This window comes from Drosophila santomea, chromosome 2L (genome assembly GCF_016746245.2).
Source record: "Drosophila santomea strain STO CAGO 1482 chromosome 2L, Prin_Dsan_1.1, whole genome shotgun sequence".
Classification (NCBI taxonomy): Eukaryota; Metazoa; Arthropoda; class Insecta; order Diptera; family Drosophilidae; genus Drosophila; species Drosophila santomea.
In genome coordinates this window covers 5,722,545-5,750,153 of record NC_053016.2, presented here as the reverse complement: position 1 = coordinate 5,750,153, position 27,609 = coordinate 5,722,545, and the positions used below count along the sequence as shown (strand labels likewise).

The following is a 27,609-nucleotide window of genomic DNA, read 5'->3' as shown; positions in this document are numbered from 1 at the left end:
ACGGAAATCCTATTCCCAAAGGACGCCCGACTGGCGCATCACGATGGCGGCGAGTGCATGGCCAATGGCCACCACAAAGCACCCATCAGGTGGTGGCCATGGTCGCTCATGGGTTTGTCATTATGGGCGCGTGCCTTTTGGCCAGCGAATGGAGCCTCGGCTTTGGACTGATAAGTGGCTATTCACTCCGCAATCAGCCCTTGTCCCTCTGCTGACCGCCAAATGAAAGGCAATTGCTTTATAATTCAATTGCTGACGTCGTCTTCTTCCAAGATCAAAGACCTCCCCTAATTATCCGCTTGATTGATGGTCTGAGTTGGCTTTGGCTTTTGCTTGGAGGTGCACTTATTTATTTGTAATGGTCAACTGGTTACTGGGTGCTCTGTGTGCTCACTTAGCTAAGTTGTGGATTAGGTTAATTAGGTGAAAAAGTGCGAGGAAATGGGTGGCTGGGGATAGTCCACAAGGTGATCTGTGTGTTGGTGTTGTGGTCTCTGGCGGAAGAGGACATGATCGTGCTCCTGCTGGCAGGGATCCAAGCTGGGAGTAGGCGAGCTGGGTGGGGCATCCTCGTGAAATACGACTTCGTCTTCAGGGTAATGGTGATACTGCGGGCGCGGTTCGGGTTCCCTTTCCATCATATACTGTCTCTCCATGGTTTCCTCTGAACTTCTGGGATAGAAGGGTTTTCTCCTAATTGGAACTGGTGCAAAACTTTTCATCTTTCTCTCAGGCTGTTGCTTCATAGAGCCTTGATTGCGCTGAAGGAAGTCTACGGGAGTCACACCCCAAAATCTTTGCGGCTGATTGGGGGTCCTTGGGGGATACGGACCAACTTCATCGCTGCAGTCCAAGCCCCTCACAATGTTGTTCATGTAGATAGAGGGCGGTATGCGTTTCCTGTACTTGGGCCTTGGTTTGGGAACTATTTGTTTATTGGACACAAAGTAATCCCGCTGCTGGGGTCCCACTGGAGCCATTTGCTGAAGTGGTTTGCCAAAGTTACCCTCGTACAAAATGGGCTCCACATAGTTTTTCACTGGCTTGCGAAAACGATATGATGGAGGTGGTCTTGGACTTGCTGGAAATTACCAAATTTCATTTTAGTACTATATATTTTACCCTTTTGCAATTATTTAAAGTGAATAAGTACTTACAAGGCCCTTGGGTGGGCATAAACTGCGGACACAGATTAGTGTCCTGCTCGTCGGTGTCCTCACAAGGCTCCTCAGTGGTGGAAGTAACTCTATTGTCAGACCTTTCAGCACCTGTAGGATTAAAATCACTTATTAAACTGGCTTAAAACTTTCTAGAGTTTAATTTTACCTTCGTCATCTTTACATCCTGAGAACTGCGGCACCGTGGTGTTTTCCACTTCTTCTACGCAACTTTCTGATGTGGTGGTTTCCGGACCGGAAGTTGTTGTAGAAACAGTGGTTGGAGGCACGACCGTTGTGGTGGTGTTGCTAACTTCCGGTTGGAGCTTCAGTTCGGCGGCTTCGGTGGTCATGATCACCTGAATAACCTCGCTGGGTTGGCTGGCATTGTCGAGCTTGATCTGCGGTGGATCGGGCACGTTCGGTGACTTTGCCCTGGCATTCTTTCTCCTGTTCCTTAAGGCTCTCAATCGCTTCAGTTGGTTCTCTGTAAAAGGTGGCTGTGTAGTGGAGGTTGTGGTACTACTTGTTGTTGAACTTGTTTCCTGCTCGGTTGTTGTTTCCGGTTGCACTTCTGTGGTGCTCGTTTCCGCTGGTGATGTGCTCTCTTCTATAGTTGTTGTTGCCAAAGTTGTTGTGGTTGTTGATGTCGTGGTGTTTGTTTTGATCTTTGGTACTAACTTTCTAATTTTTATGATCTTAGAATCGGTTGCAGTTTCTGTTGTTGAACTCAGTGGTGTACTAGTGGTTGAATTAGTTGTACCATTGTTGGGTAGTGCCAGTAGTTCATTTTGACTGACACTTTTATTTGTTTTACTCTTTGGACTGCATTTCCTGGTCTTGGGCTTAACTGTGGTAGTTGGTCCTTCTGTTACCAGGGTGAAATTGGCGCAGGGATCCTGTTTAAGCAGCGGTGTTCTCAGCAGCAGTAATCTAACGAAGCACGGGTGTTCGATGGGCAGACCTTCCTCGAAAGCTGGTTCACAGGGTGGCACCAAGTCCATACACTCCTCCTTGCTTTCCTCATAGTCATCGAAAATGTGGCTAAATGGGTCCTGTGCATCACCGCTGTCATCGCAACCAATCGCAGCTGCTGGCAAAACGGATATATCCCTCTGATCGCGACCATTGCTGGGATAGTCCTCCGCCTCCGCCAGCATCATATCCAGAAGTTGCATCTCCAAAGGCGAACTAATGGGGCATAATAATATAAAACATATTTAATTTTTTCCCCAGCTTATTACAACTCACCCAAAAACTGAAGGTCCAACAAGTAGCACCCATAGCAGCAGCAGCATCATCATGATTCGAGTGTTTGGGTCGATGGTTTCCATGGAAATGTTGCCCCAACCCGGGCGACATTTGGCTTTTGTTGAGTTCACGTATCTGTCGGATCTGTGCAGTGCGCTGCACTCTCACTTTCTGCCAATTGAGACATCGTTCTTTCCGATCTGTAAGTCACCCGTGCCACCTGCCACCTGCCACCTCCACCTCCCCCGTATTAAAATCATAGTTTTGCGGTCAGCTTTCTCATTAGACTCCACTGTCATCCGTCTGGGCGGCGTCTTCGTTGCTCTGGTCTTGTTTTCACTTTTGTTCTCTACGTGACTTGTGCTGAGATCGGCGATTTTTGGCGTTTACTTTCCACTACGTTCATTCTTCTTTCTGGTCTGGGATACTCTATACAGCGAAGTTGGGGCTTCAATCGATAAGAATATTGAAAAAATTTACCAAAAACTCATTACACCTTAATTTAATAAAATACTTTAAGCTTTTGCTGAACTGAATAATCCTTATCCTTCAAATAAAAATAACTTAAAACGTTGGTTTTTTGATTTTTTTGTTTTAGCAAAATGCCGTAAATAGTTAGGATCCAACAAGAGATTTACCAAAAATATTATTATAATCGATTCTAATCAAATTATTGCAATTTTATAAAAAACGTCCTATGTTGTGAATTTTATAAAAAAATATATATAAATATACAGGAGGAAATTGCATATAAAAATCATAAAGAAATATTCTTTAATTTTAAAATATTTTTTTTCCTAACAAGAGGAGAGCAAAACCTTTGCTATAATTTAGTTCATAATTAAAGTGTATTTTGGCAATCCGCTCTTCGTTTTCCCGCTTTCGTTTTTCACGTGTATTTGCTATTTGCATTATTTATTTAATTTATTATTGTACCGTTTGATTCGACGTCTCGTTCGCCTTGTTTCCGTTTATGCAAATTACTTTTATTGTCGCCATCGCGTGGGCGTGAATAAAAGGGGGATCTGCGGGGTGTACTATCAAGTAATTAATACCAATCGACGCAACAGAAACAATGGGCTGCCATTCTTGGCTCAATTGGCAGTGTGAAAACATCTGAACAATTAGAAAGGCAGTTGTTAAGCGGCTGGTTAAGACGGCATGGTACGAAAAGCATTGAAAAGCTGAGTACTTAGAAGCTGATTAATTACTTATTTTCGCTGTAAGCTCTGATTTGCTTTATTGAATTTGTGGGTACTGAATTGCCAGTTGTTTTTATAATTCGTGACATTTGTTAGGAAGCATCATTTTAGAAGTGAGAAAGTGCTGATAAATGTTAGCCACTTTCGCTTGCTGATCTAGTTACAAACAAACAAGGAAACGATTTCCTAAAACTGTGAAAAAGTGAGAGAAACATGATGACAAAACTAAATATTTAATAGGTAGCTAATGGTAAGGATATTTACAAATTGCTAACACTCTCTTTGGGGAACACTTAGGGAATATGAACGTAGAAAATCTGCCTTAATTTCCCACTGACTTCTTGACCTTGTCTCCGCCACATTCCCAAATGTCAGCTGGCGAAAATTGCGAGCTTGGGAAATGAGCCTGGGGCGTGCTTTCATCCTGTCATTAGCAAATGGCATTCGCGTGTAATTTGTCTTGTCTTTCTGCCGGAATCTTTACGACTTTCCAGCTGTTTAATGTAAAAATCTTTACTTGCTCGTGGCGTTTGTTCTCAATCAATATTTGCCCGCCAGCCAAATATTTTCCAATCAAAAGGAGACCACAAGGACTCCAGTTTACATCGAAAATATTGTGTTAAGGCGAATATTAAATGAAAATCGCTGGGCTGGTATCTCGAAACGTTTTGCCCTTTTCCCTGTCATCTCTGGTATCCTTGTTATGCGGAACATGCAACAGTTTTCGGGTCTCGGCACGCAACACCCACTGAATTATGTTGACAGAAGCGTATCAGTGTCACGGTTGAAAGGGGAAAAGTGCGAGGTCCTGGGACTTGCGACATGAGACATGACAGATGGCTCGAATGCCATTAAGGCGACCAAATAACACATCAGTGGGGTACAGTGGAGGCGCCTTAAGCGTAACACTATTTGAAGCCCTTTTATGGAGCTAAGAAATCCTTTTTGTACATGTTTAATATACATTTTTAATTTGCTAATAAGTTAACTCGATAGCTGTTCGTACTTTGTTTGTATATAGTTAATAAATTTAATGAAAATATATATTTAATAAAAATAATTTTTTTGATGTTACAAAAGTTTTTAACTAGCTTCTTGTACTAGCTTCTAGTAATAATTATATTAAAATTTTAACAGTAACTTTAGTGCACCCAAATGTATGCAATGTAAAATTGCCTTACGTATGTAAAGTAAGCAATAAAAAGTTGTCGTTTCTCTCAGACTGAAATTGTGGTATAAGAAAAACGCATGCTAGTTACGTTTGCCTTAAGCAAGCTTTACTGTGCCTGGAAGAAGTACTCGAAGCCACAGATAACCGGAAGTTTAACCCGCTGTTATTTTGTGGTTAGCTGCGTTGTATGGCTGTACGCCGAGGAGTCTCGTGCTAAGCAAAGTCGCGTGGACATCGTGAGCAGTCAATTTGGCAATTGGCAGTTGATAAAACCAGTTATCTAACACTTGAGGTTGGGCGGTTCATACTGCGGTTTGGTCAGGTTTGAAGCTGTTGAAACGGCCTCAAGTGGCCCACTGCCAGTGTCACTGTCACTGATATCTACTTGCGATCAATGTAACCGACTGAAAGTTGATAAGAGTTCGCCACTTCAGCGTTGGCCGTCACCTGAAGTAACGTGATGGATCGCCTTTTTTATAGCGACAGTACGCTAATTGCTCAAATGTTTGCATGGCTGCACATCACTGTTGTCAAAAATTAATTAAATATTTATTTCTAATTCAGCTCTGGTTTTTGCATGGACATATATTGCTTCTCTAGTTTCTTCCTCAACATATATCCTACTAAAGATATTATTAAGTTCATCCTTAAATATATTTATAAGCTTCTATATCGTTTTATTTAAAATGTAGACTTATCTGTAGGATGTTAGAATGATCGAAAATATCTCACCCACAATAAAAGACGATTTGCAGATTTATTTTTATGTGAAACTTTATATTTCATTTCAGTTTTGTATTTTTTTTGGTTTGTTTTGTATGTTTAAATACTTATTAAAATTGTTTTTGTTTTTTGTTTGTTTTTATTTTTATTTTTCGTTTTTGTTGCTGTGTTGTTTTGTTAGCTTCTGCTTTTCTGTTCTTGTTTGTGTGTGAGTGTGTGTGTGTTTTTTTTGTTGCTTTTCCGTTTTGCTAAATAAAGTTTTGCGATTTTTTTGAGATTTTTTCTTTGCGACGGTAGCTAATGTTTACTATATATTATATAGTAATTAAATAGATAGATGCATGTATGCGCTTGTGTGTGTCTGTGTGACTCTGTGTGTGTGTGTGGATGCATTTGAGTATGTGTGTGAGTTTGCTGGTGAGTTTGGCCATTAGCTAAGCCTTAGCTTTCTGATCGATCTCTATCGTTTTGCATTCGTTTTCGTTCTTTTTGCTTATCATTTCAGTAATATTTGTTAGGAATGGAAAAAAATTACAAGCCATAAAGGTAGAAAAAAACTTTACAAATTACATTTTCAAAGAGCACAGTAGAGAGAGGGGGGTAGATAATGATAATGGAGACGGGGCGGTGAAAGTCGGTGAAAGTCGGCGAGAGATGGCACCCCGTCTATTTACAAAAGTATTTGTTCTCCAGCCGCTGGCAGTAGTCGCAGATGAGCTGGCAGCACCGCCCATTGTTGAACCGACAGCGGCACTTCTCCACCTGCTTCACCACCTGTGTGGTGTAGCCACGCCCACAGCACAGGGTGCCACAGTTGTCCGGATGCAGGCACTGCCGATCCTTGGTGACCGCGCAGTAGGAGGGCGAGGTCTCCAGATAGTACAGCGTCGTGTATTGCGATTGTTGGGGCTGTGAATGGGAATTTCGCAGCATTTTTAGTTGGCTTCTTTAGTGGTATATTTTTAAGGGGTATCTTATAGTTGAGGAACCTACTTTCTTGCGTCGCTGCTTGGGCTTTTTCATGCGACTCGAGGACACCTGGCGCATGGATCGCTGGTTGGGCGCCTTGCGAATGGCCTCGTTGTACTTTTGCCTCAAGAGCGTGGCTGTGGCATTGAAGTCGGCCATCTTCTTCCAGCAGGTTTTCATCGAACAGGAGCCGGAGACGCCGTGGCACTTGCACTTGTCCATCATCTGCGAGGAGACAGCTTCGATGCCGACCTGCAAGGAAAGTTAAGTTAGTTACTATCAAATATCTCCTTCTGCTCCTTTCATCTCCAAGTAGACAATACCTCTGAGTCATGTCGTAGTATCTCGCTGACCTCGTCCCCATCTCCGCCGCGCAAGTCCAGGAAGCTGCGTGTCACCCGCTTGCCGTGCTTCAGATTGTCGTTGCAACCGCCCCACTGGAAGTCCTGCGCCTCCCTGTTGTGCTTCTTGGGTCCGCAGCTGCACTTGGTCATCCGGCCCTCGGCACAGGCCCTGGCTATCGAGTGGGTCATGGCGGCCGCCGTGAGCGCATGGACAAAGGCCGTCTCCTTGTAGAGCTTCTTGAAGATGTTCCGCTTGCCGCGCGTCTCGATCGAGCAGTTCCAGCGGTCGTAGCGGAACTGCTCCTCGCAGTGGGTGGTGGCCAGGCGGCGGGCCTCGCTAAGGGTTCCCGGCAGTCCCGTCTCTTTGCGGCACTGGTGGTTCTGTCGCCGCGTGGCCGGCATGTATCTGCAGGGTCCACCCACTTGGCCCTGCGAAGTGAACACCGCCATCACCGTGTGCTCCGAAATAAAGTGTTCGCTGCAAGGCATCAAGTATTCGATAATATTCATTAGAAAACGGAAAAAGTTATTTTTCAAAATTATATTAAAAACTAAGTTTTTATTATAAAAAAACAAGCTATTTTAAGACCAAAGAATATGTGTAGTTTACTGTTTTCTAGCTATATTTTGTATGCGACATCTACATCTGGCTTGCAAAACTATCTACATGCATTTTACACAAATGTCTGCGCCCAATGCGCCACCTAGCGGATTTCAAGTGAAGCCTTAGTCAAAGTAATCGGTAAAAATACCGTTTCGGCAAGAAATAATATTTTGTGCGCCTTCTCTCTGTTTAAAATTAAAAACAAGTTCTTTAAACTCTTAATATCGTTTTCAATTCAAAAATATGACACTCGAGTTGTTTATTAGCAACCAATAACCTAATGATTGCACAATCGAAATTCTGAGCAACAAAGTTTTTACTGCCAATAATAAACCGGCGCATGAGAAACTTTTATTTGATTTATCAAAAGTTACAACACGCCTTCTTATCAGTTTTCTCGCAACAGCAGAAGGAATTTCCTTGAATCGGTTCCTCATGCCATCATATCTATCTATTTCCAGTTATTTTTGAGCTAATTGTGAGTATGGAAGTACGAGTGTCTGTGAATTATTTCAAAAAGAAGCCGCCGCTGCACCTCACCCGCTTCCTGGCCAGCTTCGGTTATCATTTTGTGGCACCCACTCCGCCGCGGGACTGTGGAGTATGCTGATTTGCAGGAAATCTTAAATTCTCATAAAACTTAAGTGCGTCGTAAATTGGCGTATGAGTAACGAGCTCAGCATATCTGCGGCTATCCCACTATCTGGCTATCCGACTATTTCCGTCTCCATCTGCGCCTCGAGGCACCGATTTTCCCCACTTTTCCACAGATTCCCCCTTCTTCCCGGGCTCATCTGCCCCCCAATTCGATACAAACTTTCGCCACTCGATGTCTGTTGATAATATTCCATTGAGATTTGTTCTACATTTTTCGCGTGCTCACTTTTTATGGCAAATTAATTTGCCACATTTTCGCAATTAATTAATTAATTGAATGTTTGAAATGTTTACAAGTAGCTTGTGCACTACACTTGTGGCATTTGTTTGGATCCACGAATTTGTTGCTTCGGCTGGCCAATTTTTATCTATTTATCTCCCGCTGCTTTATTTCGATATTTGACGTAGTTTTCGACTTGATTAAACTATCATTTGGCGATTGACGAAAACTAGCATGGATTGGAATGTAATTGGGTGGTCTGGTGGGGGAAAGTCTTTATTTTGATTTTTAAATATTATTATTAGATGAGTTCGGCAAAGAAATATTAATTTTATTTGGTTTTTAAATCTGCGTGAAATGAATACAACTTGTTCATAAATAAATAAGTTAAAAAAATAAAAAAGAACAAAATATTCACACAATTGAAAGATGAAAATTGTTAGCTAGAAACAAGTTTCAATCATTTTAAGGTTGATTTATCTAAAGTCATGAGAAGTATAGATTGTACAATATTGATATTTGAATTGACATGTGTCGATCTGTAGATCTTTATGCCATGAGAGCATTTGTGACCAGTTTGTAGTGCCCCGTTCAAGACCCTTGGGGTCTTCAATTACAGCTCAAAGCCCATGTAAGTCGTCGTGTAAGCTTTGTATTGTTATCGCATCCGATTTGCTTGTTGCAAGTGTAGTGCAAAGCGCATTAGGCAAAGCCCCCAGCCAATGGCTCCCCTTTTACCCATTTCAAGTTTGGATAATGTGTGTCGCCTTAGCCATTGAAAACATTGAGGAGCTAATCCTTTTGACAAAACGTTTACGGGGCAAAAGGCCAGACAATTGGCCCGGGCAACTGGCTAAAACAATTAGACAGCCAGCTCTGGAGCCACTTTAATATCACAAATTTCAGCCCACGGCTAAATAGATATAGATGCACATAGATTGTAGATGCGTATCTTTCAGATACAAAGTAGTCGAAAGCTATTAAAATGGCCACAGAGCAAAACAAACTGTGAAGAGTTGGTGGTTAGGCCAAACAACAAATTGATGGACAGACGAACAGACTAACGGACGGATGTGTGCCAGCAAACATGCGGGGGAGTAAAGAAGGAGAGAAGATAGCGCCGTAAAACAAAAGTGTTGATGGATACTTTCCTCGTGCGATGATGACGCTGGAGTTGTGCGTTGTGTGTTGTGTGCTTTGAGTGCTCTTTTTACTCGCCTTTCCCTCATTTTACCCCTGCATTTGTGGAGATTCATCAAATTTTCAGAAACGTAAAATATTCAACACACACTGGCACACACACACAGGTGGACGGGCAAAGCACATGTATAAATCCCTTTGTGCTGCGGCAAAAGCATTTTATGGACTTAACAGTTTTTAGTCGCTTCTGCCGTTGATGCTGCCCCAAACAGCATAGCAAATGTGCAACAGCAACAGGAGGCAGAAGCAGAGGCAGAGGCGCAGACGGGGGCAGCAACTGCAGCAGTCAGTGATTGAAAGCAGTTCGAAAAACACCAAAAAAATTATATAATTATATAATAATATTTTCCAGCAGAAAAGAAACTGCAGAAGAAACTTCCTATTTTTGATTTTGGTAAATTGAAGAGGTATTACTAGCTAATATTAGTTTGAGAAACACCTTAGAAAATCCATATACCCACTTCTCCCTGTGTAGATGACGTTGAAAACGGAAATCAACCCAGGCGTGCATCCATAAAATCTTTTTTAGAGCAGCATAAGCATATCGAAAGCTGAAAATGCTCTCTCGACTTGAACTTTTTTATGGTCTTCTTACCATTTGCATTTTATTGCCAAAACATAAATGCAGCTGCCAGCCACGCACAGTTCGTTTTATTCTTCCCGTTCCGAAATGCATTGATTATTTTTAAAACATTTGACTTGCATTGGGCTACCAACTCTCCAGTTGATTTTCTTTTCTGGGTGGCGGCAAAATGTTTGTTTGTTTGTTTGCTGGCCGCTTGTTTTGGTTTCCTCTGTTTGCTTTTGGCGTAGCTGTCGCATAATTCACCATCCCCCGGCAACGAAACGTTCAATTAAAAAGCAAGTGCAAATACTGTAACCCAATCGGATCGGAAAATTGATGAACTTAAGCAAAACGCGACGCGGTCGGTTGGCTTTAATTGATAGCTGGCAAATGAAGCAGAAGGCGCTGCTTCTGGGATTCTCAGATTTTTCGATTTTGTGCTTCTGTGCGAGTGTTTGTGCTTGTGCTTTTTGCTTGCTTGCCTAGCAAGAATGGGGCCAATGAGGCGTCATTTCTATGGGCAATTTGCTGAGAGACAAGCAGTTTTCTCAAATACTATATGGGCACAAACAGTCGTTAATAGTGGCGATCATTAGGCCGACTCGCCTCATGAAGATTCGAGGAATATCTTTTAACACACACGAAAAAAGATAAAAAGACTAAATGATCAGTCCAGTACGTATTAAAACAAATAAGCTGAAGTACTAATTTAAAACGCTTTATGTTACTATGATAACATTTCGTATAAAATTGTATATATTTGATCATTTGGTATTTATTACTCACAATCAAAGCGCTTCTTTCTGTGTAGCAGTTTCTGAGCTCCCAAAGAAGGTTTTAAAATTGTGCCCATTAATTGGCATAACTCTTTTTCAATAATTCATGCGGACCCCATTTGTTTGGCTTTACAGCTTAACAGTGTCGTCTCCTTTTGTCATTTGTTGTATCTTTTTAAATCTTCCGCTGAGTCCGCTTCCTGCACCTGTCGGCTTATTTATTCATTCGTTTTATGGCACACGAAACACACTTCAAAATGCGTTGTAAATATTGCGCTTAAGCCGCTAAATTGCAAGCGGTAAAGGCGGTAAAAGCAGCCAGCAGCAACAATTGCTGACAGCAAAAAAAAAAAAGACAGGAAAGGGAAGTGAAGGGAAGGGAGCCAAATTGCAAGCGCGAAAACCGCAAGACAAACGTCCGCCCCTTTGGGGCAAGTCCCCTTGCGTTCGTTTTGCCAGGACGAGGGGTCTCTAAATGCTGATGTATGAGATGTTGTTGTTGCTGCCCAATTTCGGCAGCGTTAAAACATAAAATATGCTTCCGCTCCCGCTTCTTTCGAACCCCCCCATGAATAATGTTGTTGCAACCAGGGAGGGGAGCGCACTGTTGCACTGCGAGAAACTAGACACTAAATTTCAGAAGTTTCAAAAAGGTAAGATTTTTCGTATTTCAAATAGTGCACTTGGTACAATTTAATAATAAATAACACATATAATTTATATAGATTATATATATAGTTTAGTAGAATTGAATCCTTTTCTCATACCGTATGTAGTGTTTATTTTTTTGAGTGCTTGTGGGTGGTGGTTAGTGTGGGGCAGCAATAGTCGGTGGTTGTTTTTCGGCTGCAACACGGCGCTTCATCATAAAAAGCGCATCCTTTCGCACAGCTCCCTGTGCCGAAGATTATGGTCATCAATTTTGGCATCATCCAACAAACAGTTGTAGCCGTAAACAATGTCGCTTCCCCTTCGGCGACTTCAGCGCAGCAGCAACAAATGTGCCCCCCGAGAGTTTGGCACAAAATTAAAAAAAAAACAAAACGAAGAAAACCCAAAATCAAAAAACAAAAAAAAAAGAGAACGGAGAACGGTAAAAGGCATTTTTATGGGCTGGCTCATAAAATTTGTGCATGGGATTTTGGACGCGAGCAGTAAGTAGACAATAAAATGACGTCGCTACTTTTTTGGATTTTTAATAAAACGTTGCGGCAAATGATTAAAAACAAAAAGCCAGCCACTGCGTAGTAGCAACAGCAGCAGCAGCAGCAACAACAGCAGCAGCAGCAATCAATTTAGTTGCCCACCCAGAAAGCGAGGGTCGCTCGGCCACTTGCTCTTCCGCACTGGATCGCTATTTTAGTTTTAAAAGCATTTTAACGGCTTACTTAGCTTGCGGCTCATGTTGCAGGCAATGCTGCTGTTGATGCTGCTGCTGCTGTTGCTGCTGCGGTTTATTTACTCAAAGCCGATTTCTGTGGCAAGCACGGAATCGGAAAATGCAAAAGCATGCGACGCCCCCTTTGGAAAAGGGGCGGGGCGGACCACCTTTACTTCTAATTTGTTTGCGTTAAAGTTTATCAGTGAGCAGGGGAAGCCTTCCAAAAATGCCATGCTGCTGCTGTTGCCGCTACACTCGGAGGAAATCCTACCACTTTTGGCTTGTTTTTGATGCCTATGTGCTATGTCAAGTTTAAAATTGGTAACATTTTTGCTAAGAATCTTTTTATTAAGCTAACAATTATCAATAAATATTAGGTTGAATATAATTTTGAAATATTTTATTTTACTAAGATATAGTATGAGTTTTAAGAAAAGATTTTGTAAAACAATAGCCTAAATTAAATATAAGTGAATTTGATCTGAGTGCAGCGGAAGCTGAAGTTGCTGATGCTGCTGCTGCGTGTGCGCCATAAAAATGCAATAAAAATCTTTACGACACATTTCGCTTGCAACCCTCACATTGGGGCACAAACATAGCCCTACATATATTTACCCCATATATGTACTATGTATGTATGTATATACAGGTTTAGCCGTGCGATGGGCACACTTCACACCTAGCATCTTCCGTTCTTGCCCCATGTTGCTGCCGTGCTGCACCGATGTTGCAACGGCTGCAAGCCACTTTGCGCCTAAGCAGCAAACGCCATTACCTCGGCCACGCCCCTAATAAACACATCACTCGAAAAGAAATCGCTTCAACTTATAAGGTAAATAAGTTTCGTTTGAATTGGTAACAATTACTGATTACAGAAATTTGTCATGGAATTTTTGACAAGGAAACATAAATATACATCTAAACGATTTTAATACATGTGTAATTGGATTTAGATGTTGAAAGTCTTGAGATGTAATATTGTCTTCCAATATTTCCAAATTAATATTTATTTATTAAAATTATTGAGCCCCCAATTTTGTGTTGGCTTATGAACCTTCATTGTCACACTCCTATTTAAGCCACGAAGATTCAATCTAGGTAAGCTGTTTAAGAATCTAGAGAAATTCTGGAAAAAAAAAATCTTCAGAGGGAGCAGTTGCACTCCAGTTGTAGCCAAGCCAAGCCTTTGTTTCTGCCACCGAATCGCAGACGAATCGTGCAACATTTTAGCCCAACCATTGCGTTTGACATTTATCATCTTTCAAGAATGCCAAATCTGCTTCGTTAACCATCAAAAAACTCCTCCTTCTGGCACTCAATCTTCAGCTGCTTGGCATTGCAGCTTCCGCTTGTTGTGGCGTTGCAGTTGCAACAGCAACTTCCAGTATCCAGTGCACACTGCTGCTGCCCCTTTCATTGAATACATTGCCAAACTATTTTTCAGCTAATATTAGATGGTTTTGTTGGCGGTGCTGCTGCTTTTGCTGCTGTTGCTGCTGCCACTGCCACTGCCGCGTTTATGGCTGGTATTTTCTCGTTCATGCTTGAACGGCATTCCAGCAATTTGTCTGCATTTCTTTTCATTTTTGTTAGCCGCTATAATTTCTCCAGCATTTTACAGACATTTGTTGTTTCGGAGCCAGTGCTTTTCTGCCCTCGAGAATTTATCAGGTAATTTTGTGTTAAGACCGAAAATACTCCGCCAAATATAGACATTCTCTTACTGATTTATAAGATAGCCTTTGCATATCAGAAATGAACTTCCAATTTCCCTCTAAATTGAGACTTATTTATGGAATTGTCATAACATTATCTCTTCTCCGCCGGGCAATTAAAATTAATTGCTGGCATTTTGGTCGTCGCTTTTCCCGCTCTTCTCTGAAGTTTTCCCATAAAAATTGCCAGCGAATAGATTTAAATTAATTTTCCTGGCAATTTTCCTTTTGGCTCCAAGGCAACGACCACCAGCGGGGAAAACAAAGCTTAAGCTTAGCTATTAATGATTAATTTTGCGACTTGGCTTGTCTGTTTTTTATACACTACAAAAAACAATTATAAAAAAACCTCGATAGTTACAAAAGTAGCCATTAAAATCAAAGAAAAACTGGCTGCAATGAAAGTAATTATTTCTTGTGAGTTTTAAATAATAGATTTTTATAAAATAAAACATTTTTGTGAGTGTATGTAGAAGAATTGATGGTGGAGTAAGAGCTTTGAATAAAACACTCGCATAAAAATTAAACATCAACGCGAAACGCAATCAACATTAAAAGTTTGCGAGGGAGCTCTTGGCTTACATTTTATTTACTTTCCCATAAAAGAGAAACGCACGGGTATAAACCGATAAGAATCCACATCCACACCCAGAATTCTGACTCAAACCGAGAGCCATGGTCTCCAGACTCCAGACTCCAGACTCAGTTGCTCTGTGGGCTGCCCGGATCCACTCAAATGCGTTTCGCATAAAATGCGTTTTTATGACCATGACGAAAAAGCGATCCTGATATCACACCCCGTGCAGGCCCATTGCGAAACTAAAGAAGGAAAAACCAGGCTTCGCTTTCCACGCCATCATCAGCTCATTTCCCTCGGAAAATGGGAAACCTTTGGCGGGGGTGAAAGCGTGGCTAACATGGCCGCAATGATGTATTAATGGACGGTCACGTAAAGCTCGTAAGATTTTTACAAGCAACCCTCGCTTCGCGCTGCCTTGGCTCACAAAATGGCCTTGGAGGTGGTGTTTTCCTATATGCACTATGGGTATGGGTATGGGTATGGGTTATGTATGGGGGCGGGATTGAAGTACCATCGCACATCACATTCCTCGACTCTTTCCCAGCTCTCCAAGTTGTTCATTGAGTGCTAATTAAGCAAAAATCCCGCCCCACAAACGAGGCCAAGTTGGCGCCATGTACACAAAAAAGATGCCACAACCAACGGGCAACATCCACGCATAGATTTAGATACAGATACAGATTGAGATACAGATACACTTACGGATACTGATACAGATACAGATACATTTACACGTACTTGTACTAGATTGAGATACAGAAAGGTCTGTGCTTTATTCTCTAAACAAATCAAATGCTGCCACGAAGGCATTCAATCAGTTGAGTTCACTTGCTGCTGGCAATGTTGTTCTTATGAGGTGATAAAACAAGTTCATGTTGCACGGATCTCTTGCCTTCTGGCATCTTGTGGTCTGCTTTCGATTTGTAAACTTTACAAATCTCGATTATTGGTCTATTAATCGAGAGTAGTTTTCTCCAGAACTTGCCAAGATCGATTGTAAATGTATCATTCCAGTTAATGAATATTAATGCCAGCATAACAAAAAGCATAAACATTCGAAAACCAACTTGAAACCACAAATCAAATGCATTTTTAAACATCAGCGAAATGGAGGAAGTGGTTTTTAGGAAAATGGTTGAAGCTTTCAGGGAATGTCGCACTCTGTTAAGATTCTCGAAAAATACTGTTATGAAAATATTTTCCCTAAACTCAATTCTGCCACTCCATTTTCCCAATTTGTTGGCCGCTTCCGTTCGTTGTTTCCACTCAACACGCTAACAAATTTAAGCCAAACAAATGACCAAACACAGACGAAGAATTCAGAGGAACAGATGCACAGACAGAAAAAAAGGACAAAAGGCTGAAGCTAACAAAATAACCTAAAGTAAAATGGATTTCCTTAAAGAAATTCATTGAAAGCTTTTTAATTAAATCCTTAATCCAAAATACATAATTTACGAACGATTGCTGAACACTGTGTAGTTTGAATTTCTCTCATTAACTTCTTGTTCTTTAGAAACGTTTTCCTGAGTGCATTTGATTTAGAAGAAACGAGGGGCTGCCGATTTCGGAATTGGAAACAATTTTCTGCTGCGACCACACAAAATTCGCCAGCCTGCTGTCAACGCCAAGAAGCGCTTAAGCATTATTAATCGCTTTCGAAATGAACTGTGCGCCATGATAATGAGCGGCGAAAAATGCAACGCAAATGCACTTGCCGCGAAAAAGAGTTTGACAAGCCGATGGATGATGTGGCGGGGAAAGTTGCAGCACCAAATCGGCCAGTCACATCCATTGGCATCTGCTATATAGCTATATAGATATATACTATAGCTGTATGGCTGTATAGCTGCAGCTCTGTTGGCCAGAAAGGCAATTTTGCATAATTTCCGAAACACATGTTGCCTTCAATCATGCGAGAAAGAGCAGCAAGGGCTGCCAATGGGAATGGGAATGGGAATGGGAATGGGAAAGGGTATGGGTTGTAGGGGATAGGGATATGGGATATATGGGATATGGTAAAGCGCCCTGAGGGCACATAGACAAATTGACTGACTGACTGACTCACTAACTGGCTGGCTGCTTGACTGCATTTGAATACATCTGACTGCCTGACTGCCTGACTGCCTGAGTGCCTGGTGAATGCTAAATGCTGAATGCTGCCTGTTGAATTTTACCGGGGAATCGCACTGCGACTGGCAGTCGGGAAGCAAGTGAAAACGTAGCGGAAAGCATTTTAATACTAATTACAAAGAATTTGTGCCGCCGCCACTTTTACTTATTGCCCTCTTTTTGCACAGATACTCTTTACTGCAAGAAGCTTAAAACACATTGCCATATTTTGGATACTTTAGAATTTAAATACTCTTACACTTAAATATTTTCTAAACATTCACATTTACAAAAGAATGTATTGATTAACCACAATATTTGTATATTTGCTTAACCTTTTCATTGCGCTTTATGCATAGTAACCCATTTTGATCACTGGCAAAGTTGTCAGTTAATTTGAGGACATTTAAAAGGTTCATTCTAGCGTATATAATAGCGTATAAAATATTCCCTGATAAACTGCATTTTTCCCACAACTCACTCTCACTTTCCAGTGGGTCATCGCTCGTTTTTTTTTTTTTGCTGGCTCGAATCAGTCTTCTGGCTCCGAGAGTCGGGCTTCCTGCCCCCTTTGAATTTTTTCGATTTCCGAAAATAAATGTTAGCGCATCGCCTGCGGCACAGGACTGCGTTTTAATTGGAAAACACGGAGAGCAAAGTGGAGTTCCCAGCACCAGCTCCAGCTCCAGCTGTTGGCTTTCGTATCTTTATTTCGTTTTGGTTTTTGGGACCTCGAAGGCGGCGGTAAAATCACTTTAATCAAATCGTTTTATGACAGCGCGCTCACTCGTGGCGGCAAAAAGGCAGGAGAGTCAGAAAAGGCAGAAAATTCAGAAAAGCCGACAAATGACACACAAGACACATGAACGTCATTAAGTAAACAATTGGCTGGGAAATCATATGTGAGTGAGTTTCGGTTTCTGTGTGTCGAACGCGGGTGGCAGGTGAGTTTTCCCAGTTTGACATTAAACGCGTGTTAATTTCATTTAATTTGGGCCGTGATTCGCCCAAAGGGGAAAATGTGCTACGTGGAAAGGGGAAAGAGGTGGGGGGAGGTTCCGGGCGGTTCAGACATTTACGGTAAACGACCCGTCCGTATTTCTGTTCATCCATCAACGCCCCTATCGCTCAACTCGCCGTGAAAATTCCCCCAACTGCATTTGTCAATCAGCGTTTTTCCTCTCAGTCTGTGGCATTTTCCTCTCATTTTCCCTTTTTCCTTCGACTGCCATTCAAGGTCCATCATCTCTGTTACTCGCTCTGCTATTTTGCTCTTGAATTTCGCCTGTGCAAAGTGAAATTTTTCGTGGGGATCCAGTGGGAATATTCTATATAGTTTATGTCTGGGCGATCGCACAACACTTTGTCAAGTGGATATTTATGTTTGGGGCTATGATCTAGAAAACTTGAGATGTCAAGTGGGTGGTGCGGTGCAATGGTGTGTGGATGGGGCCAAAAGTGATACCAGCTAATAGGCAAGTTCTTGGGGTCTGAGTGGGTTGTAATACGGGGAAAGAGGGTGGTTTGATTTAGGGTGCTATCAGGTTATTTAAAATATTATGCAGCTTGATTAATTTATTTTCGAAATAATTAAGGCATTTATTTCATTGTGAAATCTTGGTGAATTGTGGTATATCTCTTTTTTTATTTATTTTCCTTTTTTATATCACTTACTTCTTCATAAGTAAGACTCATGTACTTTGGCCTCACTAAACTATATTCATTAAGTTTTTGGATTACACTTTTTAAGACTGTTAAACCATTAGAATGAAATTGATTGGAGTCCTTTTTCCACAGTTTTTTTCCACTAATTTTCCATTTCACTCAGCTTGCTGACTAAACGTCTTTTTTTCTAGATTCAGCCAGATTACTACCCAACCTCAAGTGGAGCATATCCATTTCATTTTACCCCTCGACAAGCCCACAAATTGAATTAAAAGACCACGCATGTTTGTTTTTTTCGGGGTAGCATTCAATGATGATGTCGTGCTGTCGTCGGCTTCTTAACTTAGATCCTGTTTTTTTTTTGTTTTTCGTTTTCGAGTTTACTGCTCATTTCCATAACTGTTTTCGGTAGTCTGATTGGCTTGGAAAAAGCGTAGATGCTTGGCTTTTATTTGGTTTTTATGTCGCCGCCGTTGTCGCGTCTTTTGTACAGGGTCAAATTTTCAATTTATATCGATCTGGGAAGCGAGTTGAAGCCACCAAGCAAATGCACATTAACACCTACGACACTCGAGGACAAGTGCATCAGCATCAAGCGGTGCCAACTTGGTCACACCTCTGAAGCAGGCGAGATGAAAGCAAATGAATCCGGAGAGGCGGCTCAGACCATTAGGCTTCAAGCCTGAGCATCAATTAGGCTTAAAGACCCCGCCAACGATGTTTGACGGCATGCCATGACTCTTGTCGCTAATTTGCGCAAATTATGTGCCGGTCCTCTTAAAGTACCGCAAAGTGAGTGCCAACATCCCAGCCAACCCAGCCAACCCAGCCAACCCAGCAAACCCAGCAAACCAACAGCCCACAGACCAATCCCGGCCAGGAACCAACCATCCAAAACTCCAATTATGTCAACAGCAAACGCGGCAGGCACAACATCAAAGCGCAGCCAGGCGGCTTGTCTTGCGGCTCCTCACCTCTTCGAGACACCAGAAAGCGGGGAAAAGCAGGGGAAAAGCCGAGGAAAAGTGCATGGGATGCCGCCACGCGGACAACATGTTGCTGCGGGACAGGTTGCAGCAGCATTTTTTCGGTGACAATCCGAGGCAGTCAAGATCTATTGGCTTCTGGCGCAAAAGGGCGCAAAAGATATACTCTTAAAAAAAGAATAATATTCACTTCTACAAATTGCGCTAAGTTCTGCATCCCTCTGGCTATTTATATAGAGTTCTAAATAAAGTCAATTAATAGACTCGCCCGTTGACGCAAGAGTTTGTTTTCATAACTATCTCCCAAGTCAAAAATAAATATTTTCCTAAGCAAACAAAAATATGCCCACAACCGCCAATCGCTTGCGAAAGTTATCATAGCCCGAGCAAAGGGTTAAGTAAACAGGAACGTCAACGCTTTGTAGGTTAAACCGTTTAGACAGCAGGATGTACGAGTGTGTGAGTGGAAAATGGGAAATGGAAAGGGGTGGGGAGGGGGGTTTTTGGGGGCTTTGTGACTGCAATTGGGAGTCGCAAACTGCGTGTGGCAAAACGCTTAGGCCCCCTCTTTGATCTCGCCCTCGCCTCTGACGCTTTGATGTGCGGTGCGTGCCTCAAGGTCCACAAAACTTCAAGGTCCCAACTGCGGGTGTATCTGTATCTGTATCTATGCCTTGTATCTGTATCTATGCCTTGTATCTGTATTCACACATGTGTGTGTGGGGCAACTCGTTGTTTGTCTTTGATGCAACTTCCTCAATGCGCTGCCAAACTGGCAAACTGGGAAAACTGGGAAACTTTGGTCCAGAGACAGTTAAAAAGATGGATGATGAAACGGGGGCGAGGAAATGCCGAGTCCGCGGCAGATGAGATCAAAGGCAACTCGAAAAGCCATCACGCTTTTAGACACACGACCACAACACGGCAAACTCCAAGAAATGAAATAAAACAGAATCAACCGCATCTTGCACTTGGCTGCCACCTAAAACAGCGTTTGTAGCTGCACTCAGAAAAATAACTGAGCACAAATGAAGCACAAAGCCGAATGCAACTAGAATGGAAAACAAACTTCGCCCAGGGATTTCAGCTGACAAAAATCAGTTGATCATAAAAATAGATATAACATAGAATATATGTTGAATGCACAAATTTCTTCAAGTGTGCAACTGCATTTGGATCTTTAATCTGTTTCTGCATCTGCTCCTCGAAGTTTGTCTTACTTTTAACACCTTTCAGTGCGTTTTGTGTCTGATTTTGGGCTTCACGCTTGAATCACTGTGGAATCCGGCTTCGAGCTGCCTGATTTGTTTAACTCATTTGGACGATTTTCTTCACGCACTTTCCGATGATTACATGAAAATGCATTTTATGTCATGGGAACGCTGCGCTGAGGCTGAGACTGAGACTGAGACGGAGGCTGCCGAATGCATTCTATTGTTGTGGCAGTTGCAACCCTCGGAAATGCAGTTTCTTTTTTGGTTCTCCAGAGTTGTTCATCATCAGCAGCATCGACACAGAATCATCGGCATTTCTGTGCTGGCATTTTTATTGGGTTTCATCATGGCCAATTTATGACTCCGATCTCGCTTTTGTGTGCTCCCTCGTCTGGCAGCTGCTTTTTGTTTAAACTTTTATGGCGCAGCTTTGGCTTTTCCTTTTGCCCGCCTTTCATTTCAACAAAAGGACATTCGGCATAAAGGAATTTACCCAAAACGGGGAAAACTTATTCACAAAACAGTCTAAAAAACGAAGACGGAGTTGAACCCCCAGTTTATCATTAAGAGACAAAAACCTCAGCAACGGAAATGCCATCAGGAGTTCGAGGAGTTGGAGGAGTTGGAGGAGTTGGAGGAATAAAGAGATGTCGAGAAGCAGTCCAAGTTGAGAGACAACGGCCTCATAAAACGCAGCCATCAAAAACGACAAAATTAAAAAGTTCAAATGGCAAATGGCAGGCAAATTGTTAGCCGTAAAATCACTAGAAAATGATATGGAAAATATTTTGCGTAAACAACGAAGTGCTCATACTTTAACCGAATTGAAAGGTCGGAATATTTCTGAGTCGAATAATCGGTAATTTATTAGCATAATGATTGGAAAATTCCGCGCATGCTGATCATCAATTGGATAGCTAATATATGGCTTTTATAAGAGCTGAACATTTTCTCAATCAAAATATCCGTTGAATTTATATTGTGAGGAAATTAGGCTAAGGTGTGTTCAACATCAGTTTATCCATTAATGAATTGCAAAAACTGAACCAACTGTCAGTAGAAAATGAAGTAATAAAAGAAATAACAAGAAGTGCCTGAAATTTAATTTTCAGAAATAAGTACAAGGCTCATAAGTCGTCCAGCTGCTGCCCCTCATCCTCATCCTGCTGTTCCAGCCCATTACCAAATCTGAACCTCAAGACCCGCCGACATTTTCATTGTCGTCTTATTGAGACAAATAAATTTCGGGTGGTGCCACATGGCGATGACAACTGCAGTTGTCGCACAATTCGCCTGGATATTTTTAATTTTGCGGCGAGAGTACAAGAAAAAAAACAAAACAAAACTTTGCACATAATCGTTATCGTCGATGGCTGAGAGGAAAAGCCCCCCGGAAAACCCCTGAGGAAAACCCCTCGACTTGACCATAATTTGCGGCCAAAACAAAGGCTTTTCTTGTGTCTTGGAAATTAGCATTTTTATGCTTCCGCCAGGGTTACACACAAACCCCACTCAACTCAACTCAACTCAACTCGACTGAAATGAACTAAGATGATATAGTCGGAAAGTTTTTATCCACAACAATGGAAACTTGCAGCCATAGTTGGCATACAATGCGCCCGATGAAGTAAGGACATAAAAGCAAGGACATAAAGGCCGGGTGAGGCAACCAAGGAAACGGTAAGTAAGTTTTAATTACTCTTTGACAAATATTTAAGTTCGGGAGTTTCCAGGGAGAGGACGGGGACGGGGACGGGGACCTTGTCTTACGCACAATTAAACAGATTTTTGCCGCTTGTAAGGCAAATGAAATCACGGAAGGACACAAAGCCAGTCTGGGTTCCAGATACGGATACGGGGACGCATTTCGGATTCGGATTCGGAACTCAGATCCTGTGGGGTTGTAACAACATAATTCTGCGCCGTATAATGTCATAAATGCCTGTTAACAAAACAACAGACGACGGCGAACTGTGACGCAGACTGTCAAACATTATTACATTACTTTATTATTTGCCTTTTGCCTTTGGGTTCTGCATCTGAATCTGAATCAGAAACAGAATCTGAAACTGAAACTGAAACCAACCCCGTGGCTTCTCTGGGATTTCTGGTTCTTAGACAAGCAACTCTCCTCATTGCCAGATCAACCCTGACATGGGAGATTAATTGCGCCAGTCTTTTACAACTCTAAGTTTTGTGCTCTGGCAACCAGAGGGAACTTCATCAGCTTCATCATCATTGAGAGTGCCCCCTGACAGCAATTATTAAATTTTCATTACATCCCCTAATCAGCATTTTGTGCATATTGATTGTGTAAACAGGCGTCGCGTAGTCGCTCCAGAATCTCGTTCACATTTTGATTTTGATTTCGAACTCGACACGGGGAAATTGATTGAAGAGTCGAGTTGTTTGGTGAAGGGTTAAAGCTGTGATTTGCTGGGCTGGCAAAATGGTTTAGGCAGGTGTTGAAGTGGCCAGCTCAAGGGGAATGGCTTTTTAATGGGCTCAATTGATTGAGGGTCCAAATGGAATAATTATCAAATGGAATATGGGTTGTATAAATAGGGTTTCTATAAAATGTTCTGTCTGTCTTAAACCCACCAATCATTGCCTAAACCAACTTCATTAAACCACGAATGCAATCTACCAAGTTATATGCTTCAAAACCAAACCCTTGGCAATCACATCGTGCGTCTTGGGCAACTTTGAGTGCTGATTTGACTTTTGCCATTCGTGCTGACATTTCGAATCAATAAAGTCGCACTTTGCACTGCCACTGCCACCTGATCGCAATTACGTGGAATTTGGAGGCAAATGGGGGAAGTACACATACACAAACATACATATATAGGTATTACCATCCAGTTTAATGGCCAACAGCAAACGATGTCTTGCTCAAATAAGCCGATTAATTGTAATCAAGCAGCGCGTCTAAATGGACACCGACTTGCCATTCATTCAGCTGGGCCCGGACCCGGAATCGAGTGGAACTGGACGGACTTTCTGGATGGGATACCCTGTCTATCGATTTCTGTCGTCTGGCCAATGCTTGGGTCACTGCATAGAAGAACAGCAAAATTGCCAAGCAAAATAAGCGAAACACTTTCTGCCCCATCAAGTGTTCCAGGAGGCACCGTTCACCCACCGGGAGCATTGTGCAATAAAAAGAATGGCCAATTGCGAAAAAAGGCATCAAGCCCATACGCACAGAAAAATATTTGTTTAAATTGCCTCTGTATAACCATAAGTTTACCCATAAGTTTAAACTTAAATATGTGAACTAAGCATTTATATAAGATTTTATATAAAGTTTAGTTTGCACTCCAAATTTATAAAAGATTTTATATACAATTTAGTATGCACTCCAAATTTATATAAGATTTTATATAAAATTCGTTTGCACTTTTAATTTAAATAAGATTTAAGATCCAAATTTTTATAAGATTTTATATACAATTTAGTATGCACTCCAAATTTGTATAAGATTTTATATAAATTTAGTTTGCACTCCAAATTTATAAAAGATTTTATATACATTTTAGTCTGCACTCCAAATTTGTATAAGATTTTATATACAATTTAGTCTTTACTCCAAATTTATATAAGATTTTATATACAATTTAGTCTGCACTCCAAATTTGTATTAGCTTCTATCCTAATCTTTACAATGTCTTTTCATTAGAAAAAACATAACTTCTATTGTGGCTTAGGCAAAAACATAATAAAATAAATTAAATATTCCAGAGGGAAATGCTGACAAGTTTTTAAAATATTCATGAGCACACCTATGACTCAGAAACAGCCGCGCAGTGCAGAATCTCATCCCTCCAGTTACAGGAACATTATGGGATTTTCCCCTTTTGTTGGGTGGTTTTGTAATGACAAATAATAACTGGTGGTCCTGCCCGTTGGCCTCCACCCCCACCACCCCTTCCATGGCTGCCCTGTCAGTGGGCAAATTAATGGTGAAGTGTAAGTAAAATTTACGCTCTGCCACCGCAGCTGCCCCGTGCCCCATGCCCCCCCTTGCCCCACGTCCCTGCTGTTCGCATCTGCTAATAATCATAAAAAAGGCGGCTAGCAGCATTTTGACAACCGACAACCCCCCACAATTGCAGCACCCCCTTTTTGCAGAAGGTTTCGGCTGACAGGCGCTGAATAAAGCTGGAAGCAGACAACTGAAAGCTAAAAGGCTGCCGAAGAGCAGCAGCCGCAAACAAAACAAATATAAATAATTTTACTTTATTGTTTAAACCCAGCTCGCCACCTCCCTTCATTCCGAGTGTCTGAGTGCGGTCTCTACTTATGTTGCATTGCAACTGATTAGCAACTCGAAAATATCGCCGAGTTGAGGTCCAAACTGAAAACAGAAGAGGGCTTGAAGTGGGATTCGTATGCCGACTGCTGCACTTTTCGCGGTATTTGTATTTATTTGACTTGGCAAGTTAATTGCCAGATCAAAAGAGCGCTGGAGATACACAGAATTGTCCGGGAGATCAGGAAGCGATTATTATAAACTTTTCGGAATTATAACAGCATTTGAGGACGATCAGATAGTGTGGGGCAAACAGGAAGTCCATATCTGCGATTTCCAGAATTTTATTCCAGTTCATCTTAAAAGTTTTTTATTTGTACTTTATTGCTTATAGGGAAGTTGCTTCAAACTTTACCCAAAGATAAAGTAAAAACTAATACGGAATTTCAAAAACATAATTGTTTGATCAAAACTATCAGTTCTGAAAATAATTTCCCCAAAAAACAGAAGCTCCTGACCTTGTATTTATCTAATTATATTTTAATTTAAGAACCCCGCAACTTGTGCAGTTCCATGTAGAGCCCTTCAATTCACCTAATTAACGCGATCAGACTTGCTCAAACCATAAATTGTCGATTTTATGTAATCAAAGTTCACCGAGAGGGCTGTTCATTTAAGAAATCAGAATGCCAAGCAAACCAGAGTTCACTAGATGGGTTAAACTTGAACATGTGGGCATGTTTTAATAATTGCGGACACAGAAAAAATAATTGTAAACGTTGATTGCCCAACAACTGGAGTTGGGGCCACAAAAAGTCGCATAAAAAAGGCGCCCATAAAATGCGGCGACTGCAGAAATGCTCGTAGGACAAAACAATTTGATGGCCGAGTGAAAGATGAAAGATGAAAGATCTCCATCAATTGATAAGATTTTCAGTTCAATTGAGTTAGGGAGTAGCACTAGATTGACTCACTTGTAAATGCCCTGCTGCATATCCATGTTATTAGCGCTGGAGCCGATTCCTAGGCCCATTCCGGCACCGCCTCCTACTCCGCCGCCAGTGTGCATGGTGCCGCCGTATCCCAGATTCCCAGGTAATCCTTGGCTGCCGGGCACTATGATGCCCAACTTGGCCAGTCCTGCCAGAGCGTGTCCATGGGGATGGGAGCCGCCCATGTTGCCGCCGAGGCCATGGCTCGATGGTAGTCCCATGCCGTTGCCCGGAACTCCGAGTCCAACTGCCGAGTGCCAGGGATGGCCCACGGACCCCACGCCGCCTCCAATCATCGAGGGCACACTCGAGGTGCTGCTGCCCAGTTGGTTGATCATGGATCCACCGCCACCCGGGGCACTGTTCACCACCTGACCAGCGTTGCTTCCCATCAGGGTATTCAGTATCGTGCTGTTCATGGTGTTCCCAGTGTTCAGATTGTGATTGCTCTGGTGCTGTTGGTGTTGTTGGTGCTGTTGTTGGTGCTGTTGTTGGTGCTGTTGGTGTTGCTGGTGGTGAATTGCAGGATTGCTGGTGTCGAGATCGCCGTTCTGGCCCACCATCAGCAGCTGGTCCTCGTTTCGCACCTGGCCCAAACTCAGCTGGGTGAGGATCATTAGCACCAGGACTCCCGTTGACGATGGCATTTTACTGATTTATTGGACTTTTTATGGATTTATTGTTTAATAATTGATGATCGAAGCGGTTGTGTTGGTGTATTGTAGATTTTGCTAAATGCGTTGTCTATAGTCTACTTTTTGGCGTGATATATTGTGGATGCTTTTGTGGTAAGTACTTTAGTTAATAAATTACTAGATGCTAGGGTTCTACGTTTTTAAATATTTATTTTATTTCTTTAGCGTTATAATTAAATTTACGTTTTGTATATTTTGTCAAAATGATTTCGTTTTCGATTTCGATTAATATAAAATTGTTAAGTGGCCGTATAAAAATTGTTTAATATTCTATTCGATGCGATTTTGTTTTTGAGATTATGTGCTTTGATAGTTGCGTGAATTTTGTTTTATTTTTTTTTTTTTGTGTAACTTATTTTGGACTGCTTAATACTTTTCGTTTGATTTCCACTTGCTTGTTTCAGACAGCTACATATTTTTTTGTGTTTTTTTCCTGCTTGTTAGTGGACCGCATAAACTTTTTAACTTTTCACATTGGCACTTCAAACGTTTCTCTCTTGTTATTTCAAACGGCCGAAGATGATTTATTTACTTTAGCTATGTGCGTTTTTCCCGAGCGCTATTTTCCTTTGCGCTTCCTGGGAAATCGAAATCGAAATCTCTCCGATCGCAGAGCGCTAGATCAAAAGGCGCACTTCTCCCCCCACCCAAGACGATCGGGCGTTTTAAAACGCGGGTAAACCCGTTTCGAAGGTGTTGATGCTGCAGTGTTGCTGCTGCTGTTGCTGTTGCTGCTGCTACTGCTGTTGTTGCACTTGCAATGAGTGTGGCTGACCGCCAGCGACGCCGTCGCCAGTGCTTCTCTATACCGCCGATCCATCCATCTGGGCAGCCTGGACTCGAGGGTTTTCCGCAGCACATGAAAAGTCGCCGCCACGCATTTGGAGAATTTTCTTGGGGCCGGCCGGCCGGCCACTCGCCATACGCAGCGCAGCTAGAAGATCACAGAAGTTATCACACACCGGGGATCCACTAGAATTTCAGAACTATTTTTTTTGTTTTGTATTTTCTTTTTTGTGTTTTCCGGATGCCAGCAGTTTTCACGCTTTCCCAACACTTTTGATGCGTGCGAGTCTCGCTCTCGACGGCACTGTCTGTTTGCTTGAATCTGATTTCGGGATTTCTGTTTGGGATTTCTTGAACCACCGCGCCACACGTGCGTCCATCAGCTCGTT

General features: G+C 42.0%; 2 protein-coding genes across 2 annotated transcripts; both read right to left on the bottom strand.

Moving 5' to 3' along the window:
* Positions 1 to 369: 369 nt before the first annotated feature.
* LOC120454281 (proteoglycan 4) lies at positions 370 to 2,491 on the bottom strand. Its single transcript, XM_039639455.1, has 4 exons — positions 2,409 to 2,491; positions 1,327 to 2,348; positions 1,158 to 1,268; positions 370 to 1,081 (listed from the first exon to the last, which is right to left on the bottom strand). The coding sequence occupies exons 1-4, from the start codon at positions 2,489 to 2,491 to the stop codon at positions 420 to 422; spliced, it is 1,878 nt and encodes a 625-aa protein (XP_039495389.1). The 3' UTR covers positions 370 to 419.
* Positions 2,492 to 5,678: 3,187 nt separating this feature from the next.
* On the bottom strand, positions 5,679 to 27,596 carry LOC120458813 (protein Wnt-4). Its single transcript, XM_039646611.1, has 4 exons — positions 25,722 to 27,596; positions 6,797 to 7,295; positions 6,498 to 6,725; positions 5,679 to 6,413 (listed from the first exon to the last, which is right to left on the bottom strand). The coding sequence occupies exons 1-4, from the start codon at positions 26,384 to 26,386 to the stop codon at positions 6,171 to 6,173; spliced, it is 1,635 nt and encodes a 544-aa protein (XP_039502545.1). The 5' UTR covers positions 26,387 to 27,596; the 3' UTR covers positions 5,679 to 6,170.
* Positions 27,597 to 27,609: the final 13 nt, after the last annotated feature.

What these genes read in the sequence shown, in the direction of transcription:
- LOC120454281 (XM_039639455.1), bottom strand. Translation starts at nt 2,491, where the DNA reads ATGGAAACCATCGACCCAAACACTCGAATCATGATGATGCTGCTGCTG. An exon ending in GTTGGACCTTCAGTTTTTGG is followed by an intron (nt 2,349 to 2,408) that starts GTGAGTTGTAAT and finishes ATGCCCCATTAG; the next exon opens with TTCGCCTTTGGAGATGCAAC. An exon ending in TATGCCCACCCAAGGGCCTT is followed by an intron (nt 1,082 to 1,157) that starts GTAAGTACTTAT and finishes GGTAATTTCCAG; the next exon opens with CAAGTCCAAGACCACCTCCA.
- LOC120458813 (XM_039646611.1), bottom strand. Translation starts at nt 26,386, where the DNA reads ATGCCATCGTCAACGGGAGTCCTGGTGCTAATGATCCTCACCCAGCTG. An exon ending in TACTACGACATGACTCAGAG is followed by an intron (nt 6,726 to 6,796) that starts GTATTGTCTACT and finishes CTTTCCTTGCAG; the next exon opens with GTCGGCATCGAAGCTGTCTC. An exon ending in CCAAGCAGCGACGCAAGAAA is followed by an intron (nt 6,414 to 6,497) that starts GTAGGTTCCTCA and finishes TCCCATTCACAG; the next exon opens with CCCCAACAATCGCAATACAC.